The sequence below is a fragment of the Sinocyclocheilus anshuiensis genome, unplaced genomic scaffold, assembly GCF_001515605.1.
Source record: "Sinocyclocheilus anshuiensis isolate Anshui unplaced genomic scaffold, SAMN03320099.WGS_v1.1 scaffold739, whole genome shotgun sequence".
Lineage (NCBI taxonomy): Eukaryota > Metazoa > Chordata > Actinopteri > Cypriniformes > Cyprinidae > Sinocyclocheilus > Sinocyclocheilus anshuiensis.
In genome coordinates, this window is record NW_015551105.1 from 331,625 (window position 1) to 351,168 (window position 19,544).

At 37.5% G+C, this 19,544-nt stretch overlaps 2 protein-coding genes across 4 annotated transcripts; both read left to right on the forward strand.

Moving 5' to 3' along the window:
* Positions 1-477: 477 nt before the first annotated feature.
* LOC107662879 (pyruvate dehydrogenase [acetyl-transferring]-phosphatase 2, mitochondrial-like) lies at positions 478-3,980 on the forward strand. 2 transcript variants are annotated; one of them, XM_016452992.1, is made up of 2 exons: positions 478-570; positions 1,090-3,979. In XM_016452992.1, exon 2 carries the CDS (start codon positions 1,134-1,136, stop codon positions 2,712-2,714), a length of 1,581 nt encoding a protein of 526 aa, XP_016308478.1. In that variant the 5' UTR covers positions 478-570; positions 1,090-1,133; the 3' UTR covers positions 2,715-3,979. The 2 variants fall into 2 exon arrangements, with proteins under 2 accessions (XP_016308478.1, XP_016308480.1); XM_016452994.1 differs by lacking the exon at positions 478-570 and adding an exon at positions 626-743 and having other exon boundaries at positions 1,090-3,980.
* Positions 3,981-4,951: 971 nt separating this feature from the next.
* Positions 4,952-18,943, forward strand: LOC107662881 (actin-binding protein anillin-like). Of its 2 annotated transcripts, XM_016452995.1 has the most exons (24): positions 4,952-5,069; positions 5,522-5,587; positions 5,848-6,024; positions 7,032-7,118; positions 7,217-7,389; positions 7,494-7,586; positions 7,692-7,772; positions 9,371-9,500; positions 9,572-10,008; positions 10,364-10,458; positions 10,921-11,050; positions 11,144-11,279; positions 11,385-11,549; positions 11,649-11,775; positions 12,832-12,880; positions 13,013-13,078; positions 13,167-13,199; positions 13,449-13,470; positions 13,552-13,661; positions 13,915-13,968; positions 16,511-16,597; positions 17,056-17,163; positions 17,249-17,385; positions 17,811-18,943. In XM_016452995.1, exons 2-24 carry the CDS (start codon positions 5,530-5,532, stop codon positions 17,971-17,973), a joined length of 2,718 nt encoding a protein of 905 aa, XP_016308481.1. In that variant the 5' UTR covers positions 4,952-5,069; positions 5,522-5,529; the 3' UTR covers positions 17,974-18,943. The 2 variants fall into 2 exon arrangements, with proteins under 2 accessions (XP_016308481.1, XP_016308482.1); XM_016452996.1 differs by lacking the exon at positions 13,915-13,968.
* The last annotated feature ends 601 nt before the right edge of the window (positions 18,944-19,544 follow it).

Genomic DNA, 19,544 nt, shown 5'->3' on the forward strand with positions numbered 1-19,544 from the left:
TCACTATATCCTGCAAAAAAAAGATAAATGTTGTTAGAATTTGGTAACGTTACATAAACTGTCTGTAAATAATAACGATAAGCAAAAACTTCGCTGAACGCCACAATATTTACCTTACGAATGAAGGGTTTGGTTGGCTTACAATATATACACGACCCAATCCTACATTTTTTACAAAAGAAACTTTAAATATTGTTGATGAGGCCAGAATTATTGATATGAAAAACCAACGACATTTCAACGGAAGAACTTCATAATCTTCGTAAAGTGCCGCTTTTTTGAATCACGTGATGTGAGCAGATTGGAAAACGACTTAGTTAATAAAATGAATTAATTAGTCATTAAGTGATTCATATTATTTATTTTTATGTGTGTGTATAATATAATATAACATAAATTAATTAATTACTAATTAATTGCGATTTTTTTATTTCTATCATATAAAAAAGGCGGAGCTGTGAATATTGAGTACGCACATGACTGTAGGGGGCGCTGCGAGCTGAACGTTTGCAACCAGCTACGACGGAACTGAAAAGCAGAAGAAGATCATTCAGTGAGCAGCAGTGCCAGGTATGTGTCTGTTTGACTCGACTTTTACTCATATTAAAGCTGTCCTTTGTAGGGAATTGTTGCACAGACATTTCTAGACTTTGTTCAATTACACAAATTTGCAAGAAAAACATCACTAAATTGTAAAATTAGCCGTTACATTTGCCAATCATTTTATCACGAAAACTGGTACGGTAAGCTAGAACGTTTTAGTCTAAAATCAAGAAGTAAATTGTGTTTATGTAACTTATATAGAATTTATTTGACCCTGACACATATGAGAAAGCCTTGATGTTGGATTTTTTGCATTGCAAACATGGCTAGATTTATACTTGGAAGATTTTGCATGATCTATGAGTTCATAACAACATGTAATATTAACACGTCTTAATGTTTATTGGTTATATCACTGACTTGAGCCTGCAAAACACAACTATTTCTGCAGATTTTAATCTGCACAATGTCCATTTACTGGGATTTTTGATCAGTTTAAAGACTGCCTGTTACTAAATCTTGTGATTTCACGTTTTTTTTTTCCAGATGCTGGAGTTGTAGACTGATTTGATCACTGCATCCAGGCAGTAATGTCTGGCTATTTGTGTTCAAGGCTCCTCCTTTACACTGGTGGAAGACATCTGACCAGTTTCTTTGCACCCAGCCAGCATGTTTTACCTGATAAACTGTGTAGAACCTGCCCGCTCCCTTGTCATGCCCGGAGCTTTTCTTCCCGTAGTCGATCAGATGGAAGCTCAGGACAGAAAGGAGAAAACACACTGCATGCTCCAAGACGTGAACTAGACTTCCAGCTGAGCCGGCTGCAGATCAACGCAGTTCTGCGTGCTAATGAGCAGTCCGTTAGTTTTCCAGAGTTTGATGGCCGTAGTGGTCCCAGTCCAGTGCTGAGGTTTGAGAGCAACCAGCTTTCCGCCAATACTCCACTAGAGGACCGACGCAGCAGTGCCAGCTGCCTCCAGACTCGTGGCATGCTTTTTGGCGTGTTTGATGGACACGGCGGACATGCGTGTGCTCAAGCGGTCAGCGAGCGTCTGCCTTATTACATCGCTGTATCGATGATGTCAGAGTCCGTTCTGGAGGATCTAGAGGCTGCCATGGAGACTTTACGACCCGTGCCGCCCATTCTGCAGTGGTACAAGCACCGTAACGACTACAACTACAGGGAATCAGCAGCCCTCTATGTCAATCATTTGCGTGTTTACTGGCAGGAGCTTCTGGCGAGTGAAGAACACGGAGACGGCATGCGTCCCACAGATGCTCTCATCTATGCATTCCAACGACTGGACACGGATCTTTCTCTTGAGGCACAGGTGCCGCTCGCAAATGACCTGATGCGGAACACGGCCATCCAGGCTGCCTTCGCTGGCTGTACGGCTTGTGTGGCTCACGTTGGACCAGAAGGTGTGCATGTTGCAAATGCAGGAGACTGTCGGGCGGTTTTAGGCGTCCAGGAGCATGATGGGAGCTGGAGTGCTTTGCCACTCACACAAGACCACAATGCTGCCAATGTAACCGAGGTGGAGCGCATATGGCGGCAGCACCCGGCTAGTGAACAGCATTTGGTAATCGTAGACGACAGGCTGCTCGGGGTCCTGATGCCGTTGCGTGCATTTGGAGACGTTCGCTTCAAATGGAGTCGTGAGCTCCAGCAAAGTGTTCTAGAGAATGGAGACTCTGATTTAGAAGCACTGAATCTTTATCAATACGCTCCACCTAATTATCTCACTCCACCTTATTTAGAGGCGACACCAGAAGTCACCTACCACCGGCTTCGACCGCAGGACCGGTTTTTGGTTTTGGCCTCTGATGGCCTCTGGGACGAGATGACCAGTGATGAGGCGGTCAGGCTTGTGGCGGAACATCTGACTGGTATTCATCTGCAAGCTCCGGTTTCAGCCAGCCAGCTCAACTTGGGACAAATGCACCAGCTGCTGCTGCAGCGACGGGCCAGAGCAACACCGGCTTTGGATTTGAACGGTGCCACGCATTTGATTCGCCATGCACTGGGCACAAATGAGTATGCAGAGATGGACCAGGAGAGACTGGCAACTATACTGGCTCTGCCTAGCGATTTAGCACGCATGTACCGAGATGACATCACTGTCACTGTGATTTATTTTAACCCTAATTTCAGCAAAACTGCTAACTAACAATGACCAACATTTTAAAGTTTCAGATCTAAAATTATATTTGAAGAGTTGTTTTCAGCTGTGAATTTTTTTTAATGCATTTTATGTGTTTTTCTTGTTCGTTACTGTCTTTTATATTGTTGCGTATACTTAAAAATGTCTACAGGTGACATTTAATTTGAGTTTGCAACAGATGCTTGCATTTTGTTTTGGAGAATGTGAATGCAGACAATGGGTAGAATTCAGTGACTCACTTTAAATGACACTTTATGGGTTACAAATGTGAAGGTAAAGTCTTAATCTGTTTATGTAGTTCTGTCAGCAGATACAACTAGCATGCAAATCAAAAAGCGTCTCTATAATTAAGGCTAGTTATTTTTCAGCCTCTTGCAAATGTTTTAATTATGCTGCTTTTCCTTACACCTCACACCTTTTATGTCTCTGATGGGTATAGATCTGTTCTTGTGCTTTGGCTGTTTTGTTGAAATAGTTAATGTCTGTGTGTCTTTAATCATAGTTATATTGGGTTTGTCTAGGATCTGTTCAAAGAAGTAGTCATTTAAAGTGTATTTTTTACAACACTAGGATTAGAATAATGATAAAGATTCTTCTAATTTATTCTATAGATGTTCCATAAGACATTAATTTTGCTTGCATATTTAGCACACCTGGTTCTTTCTGCTGTACGTTGTTTTTTTTCTCTGCTTGTGCTATGAAAACATTTTCACTTTGCACCTTGTAGTGACTGCAGGTTGTGTCAAAGTACTACAATGAGTCACAACAATATTCTTGTCAATGGTTAAACTGATAATATTTGCAGTGCCTTAAAGTATGAAGGTCATAGGGGCCAATTTTATGGAAGGTTGTATTACACGTTACATTTTACATTAACGTTACATCAGCTTGCAAGTACATTTCAAAATCATTTTGCTTTAGCAAAATTGTCTGTTCTATATGTGGATATATGAAGTAAACCTGGTGCACTATGTTTCCTAATGGTAAACAATGTTTTGCTTTTCTGTGTCTATATATTGTTACTATTTGTTCTGGTCTAATGTGAGTGAGAGACTTCAGAAACTCTCCTCTTTTGGAAATTTGGGAAAAAGATCATATATTTTCACTGCAGAATTTTCTTTAGAATACAGTCTTTGTATTTTTATGATGTCTATTATAGTCTGCCTCTTTGCTTATTAAAAGATATTTAATCCAAACGATATTGACGATCTGTTGATATTTCAGAATTGCACAAAGAAAGAAGCAACACAGACACTTAAAGTCACATTGTAGTCACATGGAAATGTTATGTTATGCCTTATGAATAAACAAGGTTGTTAAATAAAATTATGCAAAAACACCTCGAAAGAATTCTTGTAAGTAAAATATAAATTTCTGATCTAAATTCAGTATCACAGTTGTAGTCAGATGTGTAGAAAATGATTTGTCCTTTGCTCTTTTTTTGAGAATGATGGTTTTGCTTAAGTTGATTGCTTAAATGTATCTGTTACACAACATCTAATGAAATAACAGGTAAAAGGGAATTTAACTGATACATACACTGCTGTTCAAAAGTTTGGGATCAGTAAGATTGTTTTAATGTGTTTTAAAGAAGTCTCTTCTGTTCATCATGACTACATTTATTTGACCCAAAATACAGAAAAAACAGTAATATTGTAAAATAGTATTACCATTTAAAATTATGGTTTTCTGTTTTAACATACTTTAAAATATAAATTACTGACCCCAAACTTTTGAACGGTAGTGTATATTGTTACAAAAGATTTCTATTTTGAATAAATGCTGTTCTTTTTAACTTTTTTTTATTCATCAAAGAATCCTGAAAAAAGTATCACAGGTTCCAAAAAAATGTTAAGCAGCAAAACTGTTTCCAATATTGATAATAAATCAGCATATTAGAATGATTTCTGAAGGATCATGAGACACTGAAGACTGGAGTAACGGCTGATGAAAATTCAGCTTTGATCACAGGAATAAATTATATTTTAAAGTATATTAAAATAGAAAGCCATTATTTTAAATTGCAATAGTATTTCACAATAGTACTGTTTTTTCTGTAATTCTGATCAAATAAATGTAACCATGATGAGCAGAAGATACTTATTTCAAAAAATATTTCAAATCTTGCTGATCCCAAAATGTTGAACGGCAGTGTAAGTATTATTGTTAAAATTTCTGTAAATCATCTCTACGTTTTGATAAAGCCATTAATCATCGGCCCACAGGAGGGCTCTATAGATTGACCTGTGCGGAAACTCTGCGCATGCGCGGAGCGCCCGCTGAAATTCAAACGCTCGAGCTCAGCTGACAGACGTGGACGTTTGGAAACTCCACAAACTCTGCCACGGTTATTTTACTAAGGTAAGAAAGATATATTTTTAACAATAAAACTGACAAAAATGGCGTTTTATATTTAAACGGTTGCCATTAACGTTACCTTTCACGCTCTACGACTTCGACCATTTTGCATTTCGAATTTTGTCTTTGTTTAACAGTGATTGCTAGCTAGCAGCGCTTTGGCCTCAGTGTCTCGATATATGAAAAATACATATTTTGATTCCTTTAGATTAACCAGTCATCTCGTATCAACAACAACGACGTTCGTATTTTGTTGTTGTTGATATGAACATTTGAAATGAACCCATATAAATTGTTCTACAGGACTGTATAAACAAAGTTAGTAACACTTCTGTATATGATGAATTGTAATTTAAAATCAGTACCTATACGTCACATACACCTGATTTATGACTGTTTTAAAGTCTTTATTAAACTTAATTTCATTCAACTTGAAGCTGGTTTTCTGCTGACAGGTGATAAGATGGAAAATCAGAAGAGACCGAGAGATCCACTGGAGGAAAACTCTTCAGCTTCTAGTGGTAAGACTGTGTTCTCATCTGTCACCGCCTTTATTCTTCAAACACACTAACCAGTGAATTTAGTGTCCACTTAGACAGTATTTTGAAGTATATTAATTTGTCAATTGTTGCATAGTCTAAGATATGTCAGCTACGTTATTTTGTAACTGAGTTTTATTCTTTATATACACTGATTTAAGATTATATGTGACGTTGTTAGTTTAACCATTAGGCCGTATAATGATATCAGTGTGAGTTATAAGTTCTAAAATGTTTTACAGAACTTGAAAATGTGTTGAAGAAAAGGCGGCTGGCAGCAGTGGGAGAGGAGAACCTGGACCCCAAGAAATCGCCTGCCAGAACACACTTGCGATTGGCAGAGCTGGAGGTGAAACCAGACACTCCAGCCATAACCTCCATCCGATCCAGAGTCCAGCAACTCAGCCAGAGACGAGATGGTAAGAATTCAGATTTATCCTTTTGTAAATCACTCTGCCAATTCAAGTATATTTAAACTATTTGTTTACTTGTTTTTTTTTTATTTTCCAGTACATTTCAGAATCATTTTGCTTGTGATGGTTTATATGTGTACTATTTTATATGTAGATTTGTGAAGTGAAACTGGCACACAATGTTACTTGATAGAAAATATTGCTTTGCTTTTTACATTTCTGTTGTTTGTCTATATTGTTACTGGTTATTTTGTTCTAATGTTAGTGACAGACTGAAGACCTTTTTTTGGAAATTTGGGAATGGAACACTATTTTCAGTGCATAATTTTACATTTTTATGATGCCCATTATAATCAGCCTTTCTGGTTATTAAAAGATGTTTAATTCATTCCAAATGATCTTGTTGATACTTCAGAACGGCACCCAAAAAAAAAAAAATAAAAAAAAAAATATATATATATATATAACATATAATTTAAGACCATTAAATACATCTGTTAATAACATAAATAGTTCTAACACTTCAGAACTGTTTTTTTTTTTTTTTTTATAAATGTACTTTAGGACACTTTAGACAAAAGCATCATTAAATAGTGAATTTGTGATCATCATCATTTATTGTTGTAGAGTAAATATAGTAAGGTATTGTTTTTCTTATTATTTTTATGTATTTTGCATGTAGGCTGCATGGAATATTTGTACTTCTAAAATGTAATTCATCCCAGTGCATGGCTATTTAAGGGAACTGCAAAAAATACTAAAACTTGTGAGAAAAAAACAATCATCTACTAAATGCACTTTTCGTAATATGTAAAATCTAGTAATATGTAAAAAAAAAATGTTTAAATGGCCATGTTTTTTTTATTAACTACCATTCATTCTCTTTCCTGTTGCACTTTATAATTTTGTTGTCTGTATTATGAGAATTGTGCCGTTGATATGTTTTTAAGCATGTTTATGTAGTGTAATTATATTTCCAGTGTTTAGTAATGAATTGTCTTTTGTGTTGTCAGGTGGGACTGGGTTAGTCCAGCGCTGCCTGTCTGACCCCGGGTCCGAGGGTTGCACCGACAGCATGTCCTCGCAGATCTGTCATATCGGTGAGTATTTTCTTCCACATAGGCTGCTGCAGCTTCTTTTACGGCATTCTTTATTAAGTCTTTAACTGTGGCGAGCTGAATGTGCATTTTTATGAAAGGTGAGGGAGAGTTTAGCTCTCGCCTGCAGTGCTTCAAAGCTCCGACGCCACTGAACAGCCCCGGTCGCTCCACCCCCTGCACACGCAATCTCTCCAGCTTTGTGCATGGCATGCAACAGCAGCTGAACACTGCAGTGACACCCAGCAGTAAAGAGGCCTCCCGTATCCGCCAGGTAGATCTGTCTCACCCATTTCACCTTTTTTCTGACTGTTTCTGAAACAAATCTCTAAGAGAAGGATATGTATTGTTACTAAGTCCAACTGTCTTCAAATACAGGCACGTGAGGATGAGTTGCGTCAATTGAAGGTTCAGCCAGTGGCAGAAAACATGTGGTTGAAGAGGAGTCTGTCTGACTCTTCCCTCATTGAGGTGAGCCAGTCAGGTTAAGATGTTTGTCTGTTTACCGTGGATTCTTGTCTGGATTTTGAGCATTTAGAAGTTTAGATAAAAAGTAAATAATCCCCATTTTCCCAGAGGCCATCTCCATCCACATCCTCTCCCTGGGTTTACAGGCAAAATCGAAAACCCCAGTGGCCTCCATTACAGCCCGGGAGTGTGAGCATGTATTTGAGACAATTTGTTGAAGTGTATTTGACTTCATTTTTTTCATTTGTCTGTTTCGTCATTCTTCTTAGGGCTCCAGACTGCGACCATTTCTTCTGCCAGTGCGACTAATTTTTGTGAGCGGTCACACTGGCGTGACCACTGCGTTGTCCAACTCATAAGCGCTGCCATTTCTGTTGCATTTGAGAAACGGCAAACGAAAGCGAAACTAAACCGTGCTACGTTTCAGCTGCGCAGCTCGGACCGCTACGCAAACAAACTTGTCCGATCTCAGAACAGCTTTACTCGGGAGCCAAAGTTGATTTTGCGACACTGTTACTGCACAGATGCAACAGTGCTGCGAGATCACTGGATCACGACATGGCGGCGGCGGCAACAACAATACTACAGCGAGAATAAGATGCAACAGTGCTGCGAGATCCAGTGAGAAGCGTTTGAATTCGCCGCGCAATGATAAGGTTGCTGCGAGATCTAGTGAGAATCATTCAAATTCTGCACAGAATTCTGTTATAAACAGTGCTGACGTACGTCAGAAAACCAGAAGCGGTAACGCTAACTGTAACCATGGTGTTGTGGTAAAAATAGTCGAATGCATTACATCATTCATTTCAGGATTTGTACAACCTTTTGAGAGAGAATTTCAAGCACTTTTCAATGACTTTCAAGCATTTCACACAACTAATTCCAGCACTTTAAAGCTCTAAAATGATCCAGTTTGAATGTTATTTTTAATGGGATGACCAAAATATACTTTGTGGTAAACAAAGACTTATGTAAAATGTAAAAAATACATCAAATCACAATTATAACCAGTAGACAGCAGCAGAGGAGCACTTATTGGCTTATTAGTCATTCATTTCTACTTTTTCTCTATATTTTGAAATTATAAAATCACTATTATAAAATATCAAATCATCAAGATATCAGATTTTGTCAGAATTTTACACATTTTTTGGGTATGAAGTAAAAAAAGTCACAAAGTGCCTTGAAAAACAAACTTTTCTTCAATTTGCTACTAAATCACACATAATCACTGAAGTTGGTCAGTTCCATATACTAGAAGAATAATGGTACATTTAATAAGAGTGGAATATATAAATTTTCTATATAAAAATTAGATTTTGCACCTGTTACTGTTGTTAATAAAAGTAAATTTTGTATGCATCTTAACTCAAGCTTAGTGCTTTACTGTCAACTCTGTATAAACAAACAAAAGAAAAATAAACAAGAAATGAACGTAATATTATTAGTAACTGCACTTATTAATGAAAAACAATAGTAATTTTATGATTAAATGATCTATAATTGAATACTCCCACACACCACCTGCCCAGCGCTACCAAATCTGCTCCTGGCGTCACCATCTGTAGAACTTAGTGGCGCTGGTGCCACTGCTCTCAAATGTTAGTCTGGAGCCCTGCTTCTTCACCCTTGGTTTTGAGGTTTATCCATAATTTGCTTATGGTCACTAGGGCAAAGTAATTTGTTTGCACAGACTCGCTTGGGGAGAACTGTTTTTTTTGTCTTTCGCACTGTTTTATTTGTGTATATAGGGCAAAACCTAATTTCAGCTTTTATGTGTTCTGCAGGAAGAGTTAAAGGGATCTGAATTCAGCTCCTGTGAGGTTGACAGTAAGGTATTTGATGAAAGTCTGAACACCACACCGCCATGTTCTGTGGACATCCGTTTCCCCAGTGAAGAACTTTATACATCTATAGGTAAATGTGCTTCATAAAATCTCTTGGATCTTACTTAGCTACCATATTTACCACATTTTTTTCTGTAACAGAACCTGTGGCTTTTAGCACTTCCACTCTAATTGACAAGATGTTTGAAGACGTCCTGCAGCATGCAGACAAGGAAGGTGAAGATGGAAATAAGGAAGAGGGGGTGGAGAAAGATGAGAGCAATTCATCAGAGACTGAAAAGGAAGACAAAACCGAATCGGACACAGTTGAAAAGGAAGACAAACAGGAACCAGTCACAGTCACATTAAATGAGTATCCTCTTGACCAGAGTGAGATGTGTGAAGAGAGTGAAGAAACTCCTGATGCCAGTTCTGCAACAGAGAAAGAGAAGGAGCTCCAGTCTGTTGATGATGGTGAAGGAGAGACGGAAGAAAAGCAGGAGAGCACCCCCATGGTTGATGAGGACTTTCTAACCCTGCCACCCAGCTGTATCCTCTCTCCTCTCAGCAAATCTGTGGAGGCTGTTGTCACACCACTGGTATTGGTCTGATTTTTAGAGATTGAAATTGTTCTTATGGTGACAGCCAGTGAATGAGAGAAATTTCTTTAGGACTTGAGTATGTTCAGTGTATATGGTTAAATATTATGTCACCAAAGAAATTCAAGTGCTTGTCAAATATGTTTTTATCAAAATGCCTTTTAGCATAATTATGCCACTTTTCATATGAAGTTAAATGCCAGGCAGTGTCATCTGAGTTTTCCCTTGTGTAAATAAAGTTTGCAAATACAGATACATGTACCTTTCAGTTACAGTGTAAGAGTGTAATCGATTACATAGATATAAATGTATTAGTTAAAAGACCATAAATGTCTGTTTCTAAATGTTTCTACAGAACATTGAAATCATTGTGTCTGAGCCATCAGTACAGACGCCCTCACCTGAAGAAATGACAGCTAGTCCTGCTGACTGCGGTCAACCTTTATACAGGTGTGCTCACTTAAATAATAACAATAATAATTTGTCAAGAGCCCTGTCATTCTGTATCGCTGTTTGTCCAACTTGGTATTTAGTACTGGTAGTGCATGCTTTTTTCTTTCTTTTTTTTTTTACTAGTGATTGACTGACAAATCAGCCGTTTATTTAATCAGAAATGCAGTAAAAACAGTAATATTGTGATTGTGAAATATTATTGCAATTTAAGTTGAATTGATGTTTGAATTGATGAATAGAAAGTTCAAAATAACAGCATTTTTTTTTTAATAAAATAATTTTGTAACTTTATAAATGTCTTTACTGTAATTTTTGAACAATTTAATATCCTTATTTGAAAATAAATATATATTTATGCATATCAGTATTATATCGATCAAGAGCCACTCAGCTGTCTATATATTGTTCAACCACTGATATTTACCTTTTTACCCAATTGTTTTTTCATACAATTGACAGCATTGACGCCTACCGCTCACAGAGGAAGATCCATCCCCCCTCTACTCAGAGCTTGACCCCTGGAGTTCAGAAGCAGGTTCAAGAGAAGACCTGCTCAAAAAAGCCCATAAACATCAAGGAGAGAATTAAGGTTTGAAACTTATACTGAGAGACTTACTGGGGTATTTTAGGAGACTTCATGCATGCAAGATCTGATGCAAGTGATTTTATTTGTTCCATTAAGGCTTTAAACGAGGAGGCAGCCAAGTTGCAGACAATCATCACGCAGACACTGCAGGCTCTGAGCTGCTGCAGTGACGAGGAACATGGGAAAGGTTCCCAGCAGGAGGCCGAAGCTGAGAAACTCCTGCTTGTCTCCAGTAAGTGGAACATTAGCGAGCAAAGTACATTACTCTATTTGAACCTCCTGCAAATCACAGAGACTGCATGCTCTGATTTGGCTTTTATACATCTGTTTAATGCAGGTGAGAAGCGAGCAGCCTTACTGGCTGAGGCCAGCAGGCTGAGAGAGGGTGAGTCTGGTGAGCCAGACTCCCAGAATGTACCTCTGCAGCCCTGCAGAGGCACAGTAAGCATCAGCAGCATCCAGCTGCCCCTCAAAGTGGAGTTTGTGTGCTCTGCTCAGACAGGTAAGCGTTACTACATATTTATTAATGGCAGATGATGACTCTTCATTGCACAAGGTCAATGTTCTAACACAATTTGTTATGGCTGCTGTCTCTATAAAGGCCGCCCAACACACTACTTCTTCGTTTTGATCCGTTATGGCCCATGTAATATTGTGGCAACGCCTTTGGCTACAGCAGCTGATGCCCAAACTGGAGACACCATCACCTTCCCAACTTCTATTACACTGTGAGTCCACACGCTACATACAATGCTTCTTTGAACGGATGTCAGAGTTTAAAGGTGCCATAGAATGGAAAACTGTATTTACCTTGGCATAGTTGAATAATAACAGTTCTGTACATAGAAATGACATACCGTGAGCCTCAAACTCTATTGTTTCCTCCTTATGTAAATCTCGTGCATGCAAAAGACCACTGAAAAATAGGTGAATCAGAACATAACACCGACTGTGACGTTATAGTCGGGATCACTAATAGTTACGCCCCCAACATTTGCAAATACCCGCACATGTTATATGCCAGCCGCCAGCCGAACCTGCACAGCTGAATCATCAGAAGTTCTGCAGGTATTGTGAAGAAACAAGTGAGGATAATAGCGAAAATGGCAGATCATGGAAATAAATGTTATGTTCCAGGCTGTGCAGGGATGGGTTGGTGTCTGTATTCAGAAAGGCACGAAAAACATAACACGCGTTCTAATAAAATAATGTGAGTCACTAAAGGGACATGGTTAGCTGCTTGCTAGCGGTAGCCTGTTACATTACAGTACATAAGATTTCACTTACCACATAAACAGAGTAAGGAGAGATGACTGAGGATGATGGCGAATGATTTACATATCCCGAGCACCACTGACAAGCATCTGATCTTGTAAAATGTGTGGTAAGTACTGCCACTGTAGTTTACACAGAGCACGTGCAATCGCAAATCTCGAAAGTTTCCTTCCTGCTGTGTGAGCTACTGAAATGAGCTGCACTGTGAAACAGCCAATCAGAGCAGAGCTTAACATTATTATTCATGACCCTTCCAAATAAGGTAAAAACAGACCATTTCATTCTAGAGACAAAAATCCTAGGGTTGTAAATGGACATGTAAAACCGTTTCTGGAGATTTTTTGCCCTTACCTAAGCCACATACCTTCTATGTAGATATCAGAGAACAATTTAAAATATTGTATCAATGCATTCTATAGCACCTTTAAAACTGCGCAGTGCTTTTAAGAGAAGGTTTTTAAATAAAAACAGTAGTGATATACACTGGTTTGAATGTTTTGCTTCCACAGACAAGACATTCGCTCCAATTTTGAGATTGATGTTGAGGTCTACAGTTTGGTAGGTAGAGTTTGTGTACAACCAAATATCGTTTTTAATAGTTTAAAAGATAAAATAATTTTTTTCCTCAAGCTTTAGCTTATATTTTCTAGGTCATAATTAGGTGTTATTGTGTATTCCTCTGTTTTATAGTCCAGTACTCAGAGTACTACCTGCAGCATGAATATTCAGCAGTTCCGCAGCTCAACAAAGTCAAAGGTTTGTACACCTTCACATATGTTGAGAAAGCAGAGTGTTTTATTACTTTTAGCAATGCACAGTTGTAGCAAAATGTTTGTGTTTCTAGGTGACACCCAAGAAGATTCTCCACAGCATCACAGTATGTATCTTCTCTGTCTTCTCTGTTTCCTTACCAACATTGGGCTTCATTTATGAAACATGAGCTATACAAATATGTGTATTTTCTGTTATAATTTTCATAAAATCACACTTTTTGAATTGTCACATGACACATAAGAATACTTTCACAAATAATTCAGAAAATCATGAATGAGGCACATTGTGTGTTTAAATTTGTTGAATGATAGACAGCTTCAGCTCATCCAAATGTCTATTTTTGTTTTTCTAGAAATCTAACCAGAGTGTAACATGTAAGTATTTATCAGTTACTCACTTAATCATTGGTTGATTGGTAGTATCAGATACTGATATTTCTTTACCGTCCATTATAGCTGCTACTCTGCCTGGTCTGAGTGCCCAACGCTCTAGTAACTTCACATTAGTAGGCTCTCACAAGATTACCTTGAATTCATTGGGACAGAGCAAGTTTCCTCTGGACAAGGTATTGATACAGTAAAACTGTTCACATTAGAGAGAAAAGGGAGATGAATTGTTTGTGTGTTGTTGTCCTCACCTTTGAGCACTTACTGTATCTTCTTTTTAAAGACAATAAATTGTGTACACACTTTCACTCTTAATTTTCACAGCGGTTAACCAGGAGATCTGTGGTTGTTCTGTGTTGTGTTTGCACTGTGGTGGGAGTTGTGGAAATGTAACTGGGTCTCTGTCCATCTCTCCTGTTTCTCTCCACTCAGATGAAATTTGAAGGCAAAATCAGGCGACTCCTTGGAGATGAGTTTCAGGAAAAGGTGTCACTCTCTGTGTGTGTGTGTGTGTGTGTATGTGTGTGTGTGAGAGACAAGGTACAATACTGGGCATTTTGTTGATCTATTTGCTATTAATGAATGCTCTGGCCTGTGCATTCATCACTTGTTTTGGGACAAATCAAACCAATATCCCCACAATTACCCTCTTTTAATCTCTTAATGTACTGTATTTTTTTACGGAGATATTATGGAATTTTACAGTTGTCTTTCAGACCTTAAAAATGTAATTATAAATTTTTAATTTTTTATAATAATTAAATGTATTTTAATAATTTATAATTTCAGTAAAGCCTTCACCTTTATTTAGTAAAGGTGCATTTAATTGATCAAAAGTGATTGTAAAGACATTTATAATATTGCAAAAGATTGTCAAATAAACGCTGTTTGTTTGAACTGTCTTTTCATCAAAGGTTTAGTTCAAATTAATGTTCTTTGAATGTTATAGTTTTTAACAATTAATTGAGAAGTAAATTCGAACCTTTCAGAAATTGAAATTTTCAGAAATTTGTCTTAAAGCTGTAATATAATTTGATGATGTAAGTCATTACTAAAAATTTGAATAATATTTCTAGGCCTGTCGCAATAATCAATATATCGACTTATCGCGCAATATATGTACATGACCTCAATAATTTTTGGTAACGCAATATATCGGCCATTATATTTACTTAAAAATTAATGTCACCATGTTTGTACGTTCCACTTGCACCCGTGTCTTTTGCAGCTTCTCGTACATAGCGTGGTGTAGTCATGAGGTGCTAGTTCAAATTTAAAAAATGCTTCTACAAAAAAGTTTCATCTGCAGATATGGCCTTGTTTAGGGATCTGTGCCTTTGTGCATACGGACATCTGACTGCTGAGTAGTGATTATGTTTTTCAGCAATACAGTGCACCCTTAATTTACAGAGAAAAGAAGGTCCGGGAAAAATCTGTAGATGGAAAAATCTCCATACAAGTTATTTGTGCATTTTCTTTTTTCTACTTGTTACTTTGCACTTTTTGTTAGAAAATGTTTATTTACTATTTTTTTTTTTTTTTTGGGGGGGGGAAATATATAGAATACAGATAAGTTTAACAGAATTCAAATCAGAAGTTCCTCCGAATTTTCCTTATGCAAACAAAAATCTAACCAAGTTATACTTTCTGCAGTTATTAACTATATATACATATTTATACATACACCTGCATACACAATAAACATAACAATCCTATACTTGCACATGCAGTCTAAGTATACACTGTACATGCAGACATATGCACATATTTTCTAACATACTATACAGAAAGTCCTAAAACAAAACAAGACAATTCTCCACCCGCCCGCCCGACCATTCACCTACCACCCACCCAACCACCCTCACTCTGTCTGTCTGATATGCACCACATAGGGAGGAATATAAAAAAAACAAAAAAAAACACCAGGGGTGGAATGGATCTTAGATCCAACTCAAATTAAGTCAACATCCCTCTCTTCCTAGTCTCCTCTGCCTTCATCCCCTAAATACCTTATAAAGGGTTCCCAAGTTTTAGAAAACTGTATTCTCTTATTCCTTAGACAGAGCCGTATACGCTCCAAATGTAGTGTATTTGTGATTTCGTCAAGCCACAGCTGGAAAGGAGGTGGCAGTTTATCTTTCCAGAATGTTAAAATAAGCTTTTTGGCCGTTAAGAGTCCATAGGAAAGAAATCGTTGTTGAGACTTGGACAGGCAAAGCTCATGTCTTGAAACGCCAAACACGATTAAAAACTCATCAGGTTCAATATGTTGTCTAGTAATTTCAGAAATGACATCGAAAATATTGCACCAAAAGCTTTGAAGACTGGGACATAATGCATAACTGTGAAGCAGGGTCGCCTCAGCCGTCCTGCATTTGTCACATTTTGGAGAGACACCTGGAAATATTCTAGATAATTTTGTCTTAGAGTAGTGTAGTCTATGCAAGATTTTGAACTGGATGAGGCAGTGTCTGGAGTTTATAGAACATCTATTAAATCTCTTCCAGGCTATCCGCCCATAACTCATTGGAAATTTCTTCCTCCCATAAACTTTTGATTGAAGATGTAGTAGGTAATTGGGAGGCCTGGAGAGTATTATAGAAGTCCTTAAGGCAGGTGTCAAGACATGAAGGGCTAATTGTTGCAAATCTGTTTAAGTAGGATTGTATGTAGTTCCTGACTTGCAAGAGTTTATTTACTATTTATTCAAGTTTTTAAGGTATCTAATATTTTGATACTTAATTTCCATGATCTAAATATTCTTAAGAATCAAAAGTTTGTTGTCATTTGGAAGTGTGTTGGCCTTCTTGCATTATTATGCTGTTACATTATGATTATATATTCAGTGGCATAAAATGGTCTTTAAAATGACAATAATATCGCTTATCGCAATTATTTCTGGGGCAATATATCGCACAACAAAAAATTGTTATCGTGACAGGCCTAAATATTTCTGCATTTTGACATGCACATCTGTTGTTATTTTTTTTCCTTGTGTCATGACTAACCCGTTTGTTACATTGTGTAGGTTCCCTTCCTCTCTCCTCTAGAGGGCCACATCTATCTGCGGCTGCACAGCGAGGGCCACTCCAATGTCCAGCATCAGGGCTTTTTGGTGAGTTGGTGTATATGTTTCCCAGAACTTGACTGGTGCTTTGTTTAGCTTGTTTTATCATATGGAAAAGGCACTTACCATATCTGTAGTCCCTTGATTAATTTGTGTATAAGCAAAAAATGTGAGAATTACAGTTGCCAGTTCATATTTGCAAAGCAAATATGTGAAATACGTTAGCAGTTTATCTTCCTAGTCGCAGTCTGATCCATTTGAATGCAAGTTGTTTGAGAATGGCTTAGGACATAAGAATATTTTATGTGCTGAAATAGAGCTGCAACAGGTTCTCTCCGGTTACATTAGTACTTCATTTTGTGATTTAAACGATTTATTTCATCTGTGATCTCAGTTTGTTTTTAATGTATTCTTTTGTAATTTTATGTGCTTTGTGACGTGTGTCTATAGGAAATGTGCTTTGTTTTGGGGAAATTTGTGCTGTAATTTTCTTTCTCCTCTTGTAGACCATGTTTGAGGATGTGAGCGGCTTTGGAGCTTGGCAGAGGTTCTACTTCCTTCTGGAAGGAGGACACCTTCTCTACTGGAACTACCCGAACGAGATGGGCAACAAGGTGGGATTTGTGCAATTATGTGTGTAAAAAATGTGTATCCTTCTCCTCATTAATGTTTTTTTTTATCCATCTCCTTCTCTTCCAGCCAGCAGATGGCAGTCTCTCTCTCTTTGGCTTCTGTAGTGTCAGGCCTGTGGAGCGAGAGTGCTGTGCACGGCCACACACCTTTGAATTAGTAGAGACAAACACCCTCCAGCAAGAACACAGCCAAACCTTGAAGAAGTAATGCATTCATGAATTTACTAAAAGAAATAGTTCAGCCAAAAATGAAACTTCTGTCATCGCCCTAATGTTGTTCCACACCTATATGCTGTGTCATTTTTCATGGATCACAAGGGAGACGAAAAAGACAAACACGTAAAACCAGAAGATCCTCCATCTAAAAAAGGGGCTTATCTGAAATATTCCTTTAAACCTGACGTGAAATGTAAATTCAGACCGTTTTCTAAATGCATGTTATAGATCTTATTTTGAACAATTAATCCATGCATTTTTTTTTCTAAGTAATCCGTTTCACTCAAATGTACGTCACATTATGGAAGAAAAGATCTGCTAATTCTTTTTCGTTATATGACTTTAACATTTAGTATCAGTTTACAATAGAGTATTGGTTTTAATTTGTATGTAAATGATCTTTTGTTGTGCAGGTGCTGGTTTTCAGCAGACACACGAGAAGAGAGGTCTGACTGGATGGAGAAACTGAATCAGACCTTAATTGATTCTCTAACCTGGAACAGGAAGCCTGTCTCCAACGATAACAGGGCCAGCACGTCCTCTAACTCCGGAAACTCTCATGAGAGCATCCTGTAACACAACACAAATGTGAACCCTCACCATGTAACACTAAGAAAGGATCATATGTGGCACTAAAAAAAAGTACATGAAGAGCTTCTGAGAATAAACCCGGGGGGGCAGCCAAACAGGACTGTTTTATATAATAGTGCATCACAATCTACATATGTACATTCTACTACTTTATTGGATGCTTGCATAATAGTGGCATATTTGTTAAGATTTTTGATCTATCATTGCATCCTATAGATTGTGCTATTTTTTTAGAATGGTTTACCACACTGTAAGGATAGATGGATTTGCCATTGCCATTAATTTTCAGCTAAGCCATGTAGTCGGAGCAGTCAATGCATGAGGTAAGTAAGTCTCCTAAGTGCCTATTTGACTGTTTATTTGTCCCCTGCCTTATTCTGACAGTTGCTCATGATTGAATGATCAACTGAAATGCTTTACCTTTTAATGCAATAATCTGTTTCGGGTTATGCTTATGTATGAGGATGTCCTTAATTACATGATATGAACTTTACTGCATTAGTAGGGAAGCACTGCTTTTTCGGCCTTCGACTAAAGCTTTTTATGTTTATAGTTTTTCATTTACTCTGGGAACAATTTGTGACTCAAACGGCAGTCTTCATCTAGAAGGGAGAATCGTTTTTATTTGAATGTGCAATATATGAAGTACATCCTGAGTCGTATAGCGTATGATTTTTCTGGGAGGACAGTTTCATAATGTAGCTACTTATGGTTTGATTTTGAAAAATACTGACAATTGTTTACTTCAGAAATGATTTGGAGAGTACCTGGCCATGCATTATATCTAGTGAGGTTAGAAGACAAGTCTGGCCAACATAAACTAAACAACTGAGTTTATGCTCTAATCTGATGGTCGTTTGTTGTTCTTGGGTTAAAATTTTGAATGTGCAAGTATAAGAATAGCACTACAGAGCTGTCAGTCTGAAAATGCTGTATGATAATTCATGCAGGAGGAGAGAGAGTAATGTACAACCTTATGACTTCTTTGAGATTTATTTGAAGCTTCAGTAAGTTATATCTGTTTGTCTTGTAAAAGAGTTGCCACTCTAGAGACTGAAACTGATGGGAAGTGTTTCTGTGCCATGTTTGTCCCAAGTATGTGTTTTTGCCAAGGGTCTTATGCTATTGCTGTGTTTAACTATATAAAACTATATGAAATATCCTGGTAAAGGTACTATAAAATAAATATGGCTGTTAAAACCGGAAACGTTTGTTTTTCTTTTAAACTCGGCAGCAGTATGAGTTTCTTCTTGTGTTGAACACAACAAAAGGAGATAGTTTGAAGATTGTTGGTAACCAAGCATTCTTCAAAATATCTTCAATGTTCAACAGAAGAAAGAAACTTGTTTGGCACAATATGAGGGTGGGTAAATATAGACAAAAAGTCTCTTTAATTATGGAACAGTTTAACAGTGTTCCTGGCAAGCTCACCAGATGTGCTGCTGTCAGCATTTACAGTTTATGGAGCATCTCCATCAAAAAACAATTCTTGTGAAGTAATTTTTCCATGATGACACAGCAGCACTTTTGTCTATCTGTTTGCCCTAAGGGTTGAT